We start from the raw sequence: 3,002 nt of genomic DNA on the forward strand, positions 1-3,002 counted from the left end.
TTTAACAAGAACAACAAAAAGAAGACAGGGCAGGAATGAGGAACAGTTAGAGGGAGAACCAGAAGGTGGATAATGACTGGACTGTAGACTGTAAAAAAAGATGAAATAGTAGTAGTAATAGTAACAATAATAATAATAATAATAGTAATAATAGTAATAATAGTAATAATAGTAATAATAGTAATAATAATAATAACGATAGAGAACATGTGACTCTATCAGGTCACAGACAGCAAAGTTTATCCCTGTTTGTTAGCTTCGCTATTCTGTAGAACTATAAAACTTGAGGAGCCCAGAAATCCATTGTGAGGACTATTCTGTGGGGAGGCATAAGGAAATAGAAGTTTACGTTGGTCAACATGAGGACTGAAGCTCAGTAGAAAACATCTCTACTGCATGGCTTCAATGTTTAAATTTTATGGTGAAAATTCCCCATTCACTGACCCAGAAATTATTATAAAACCGGTGATAGTCAAAGTTTTAACTATCTTCTCTCAGACTAGCAGAAACAAGAGAAAGCAGCCGAGAGGAGGAAAAGCAATAGGGACCAAACATGGAGGAAGCAATACAGAGACCATGGAATTTGACCAGCATCGTGTGAGCCTGCAGGGTGCAGGAAAGGACTGGTGAAGAAGGGCAGAGGTAGGGAATGAATCAGAGTCAATGTTGTGTGCATAACCTGTTTGTTTTGACAAGTGAATATTTTATAGAAAACATTTTCTTTGAAGATGGTGATCCGTTGATTTTGAGAGATTTTATGTACTCTTCAGCACACATTGCACTTCATTAAAGAGTTTTCTTTTGTAAGAATTTTCATACAACTGCATTCTCAAATCCTATCAAATTATGGAATTTAAGAATTTAATTTTAAGATTTAAGCTACCAAATGAATCAACCAACCAACCAACCAACCAACCAACCAACCAACCAACCAACCAACTTACCAACCAACTCACCCTCTCTTCAGTTTTCATGCTGTTAGTGTCATGGCCTTTTGCTTCCCTGCATGGTTTCTATTCATAGCTAGGGGAGCAGTGAATTGTCAAGCCTCGCTGGGCTGCTGTGGGTGTGGTTTTCCATCAAGATGAAAGAGCTCAGATTTTATTGGTGCCTGGTAAGTGAGAGAGATGAAGAGTCTGCAGCCTGTTGGAAATAAGTTACATATTTCCTGGAGCTGGGGTGAAGGCACCTCAGCAGTTTGTCAGGATCCATGGAGAGGAGCCTGGAAATTGTGCTGGGGCTGCTGTGGGTGAGGCTTTTCTGTGAGTTGTGGCTCTCCCACATGGGGTTAGGGGTGCTCTAGAGGGACCAGTAGGAGGGGTAGAAGACAAAGCTGACCTCACGATTGTCTCCTGGGCTATCAAACAGGGGTGGAAAATGCCGAATGATTGTTCTTCATATGGTTTGTCTTTTTTTTTCTCTGAGCAGGGGTGAGAGGAGACGAGGTGGAGCAGAGTCCTTCAGTCCTGAATCTCCACGAGGGAACCAGTTCTGCTCTGAGATGCAATTTTTCTACCACCATGAGGACTGTGCAGTGGTTCCGACAGAATCCCAGGGGCAGCCTCATCAATCTTTTTTACCTGGTCCCAGGAACAAAGGAGAATGGGAGGTTAAAATCAACATTTGATTCTAAGGAGCAATACAGCACCCTGCACATCAGGGATGCCCAGCTGGAGGACTCAGGCACCTACCTCTGTGCAGGGCAGGCACAGTGCTCCCAGCAAGCCTGCAGCCTGGCCCCAAACTGTAGCTGGGTGTGTAGCTAAGGTCTTGCCACAGCGAGTTGGCAGCAGCGTTTGCACAGCTGTGGGGTTTCAAGTTTATGCTGCATCTCTGTCATCTCTGCTAACGCTAGACTGTTCAGGATTGCTGTTTCACTTCATTGTACCCTTTCCCTCAAAGATTCTCATTCTCTGGAACAAATTCTTATGAAGACTATTAGGACAACTGAGAAAGATGACAAAGTTCAAAGTACTGTCATGTCCGTTGGCACAGTGTTAACTGCTCGTAAATTAATGTTTGACAAAAGGCTTTAAAGAGACATGCTGTTCATCAAACAGAAAAGAGATGACTCAATGTTTCAGTCAACTGCAGATCTTTATGTAGAAGAATGAGACTGTTATTAGTTCTTTGATAATTTCATACATTACACTCTGATCATGTTCACTTCTCTACCCCTCCTTCTTACTCATCCAGTTTCTTGTTCTTCGATTTTGGAGAAAAAGAGAACCTTCAAGTACAGTGTGTGCTGTCCATACCACTTGGATGCGGCCTTCGCTCAAGTGCTGTTGGGGCCATAACTGGAGCCAACTCTAAAGAAAATAGATTGTCTTTCTCCTAGTAGCTATCAGATGTCAGTATCTCCTTAGTTAGGGGCAGAACTGCTCATCTTTCCCATGCTGGAAGTTTGTGTGGCTTGATCTCATGTAGATCTTGTGGATGCTATTCCAACTGCTTTGAGTTCATGTAAATTAATTTTCTTTTTAATTGAAGATTCTATGATAAAATGTATAAAGAAAAATTCTGAATTACATACAAATTATGGTGATTTGAATAAAAGTTGCCCCCATAGGCTCGTGTATTTTCATGCTTTATCTTTCATTGATGAACTGTTTGGGAAACATTGGAAGATGTGTGGATTTGTTGGACAAAGTGTTTGATGTATGTCACTGAAAGTGGGCTTTGAGGTTTAAAAGCCCACACCAGGCCCAGTGTTTCTTTCTCTGCCTGATGCCTAGTGATCAGGATGGAAAACATTCCCAGCACCACACTGCTTGCTACCATATTCCTGGTCATGGTGATAATGAACTAACCCTCTAAATCTCTAGGCAAGTTCCAATTTAAAATTTTTTATAAGTTGCTTTGGTTATGTTATCTCTTCACAGCCATAAATAATAACTAAGACACAAATCATAAAGCCACTTTTACTTTATCAGATCTCCACAACTTACAAAATAAAGTTTGAGGAAGTATTTAATCTCTACTATGTAAGTTCACTACTA

General features: G+C 40.9%; 1 gene segment (V, D, J or C); it reads left to right on the plus strand.

Annotated features, from left to right (window-relative positions):
• The first annotated feature begins 1,183 nt into the window (after positions 1-1,183).
• Positions 1,184-2,300, plus strand: LOC114639695. The segment is given in 4 exon segments: positions 1,184-1,262; positions 1,429-1,746; positions 1,903-2,007; positions 2,197-2,300. Coding segments are annotated over 4 exon segments (579 nt in total).
• Positions 2,301-3,002: the final 702 nt, after the last annotated feature.

Source organism: Grammomys surdaster, unplaced genomic scaffold (genome assembly GCF_004785775.1).
Source record: "Grammomys surdaster isolate TR1022 unplaced genomic scaffold, NIH_TR_1.0 125750, whole genome shotgun sequence".
Classification (NCBI taxonomy): domain Eukaryota; kingdom Metazoa; phylum Chordata; class Mammalia; order Rodentia; family Muridae; genus Grammomys; species Grammomys surdaster.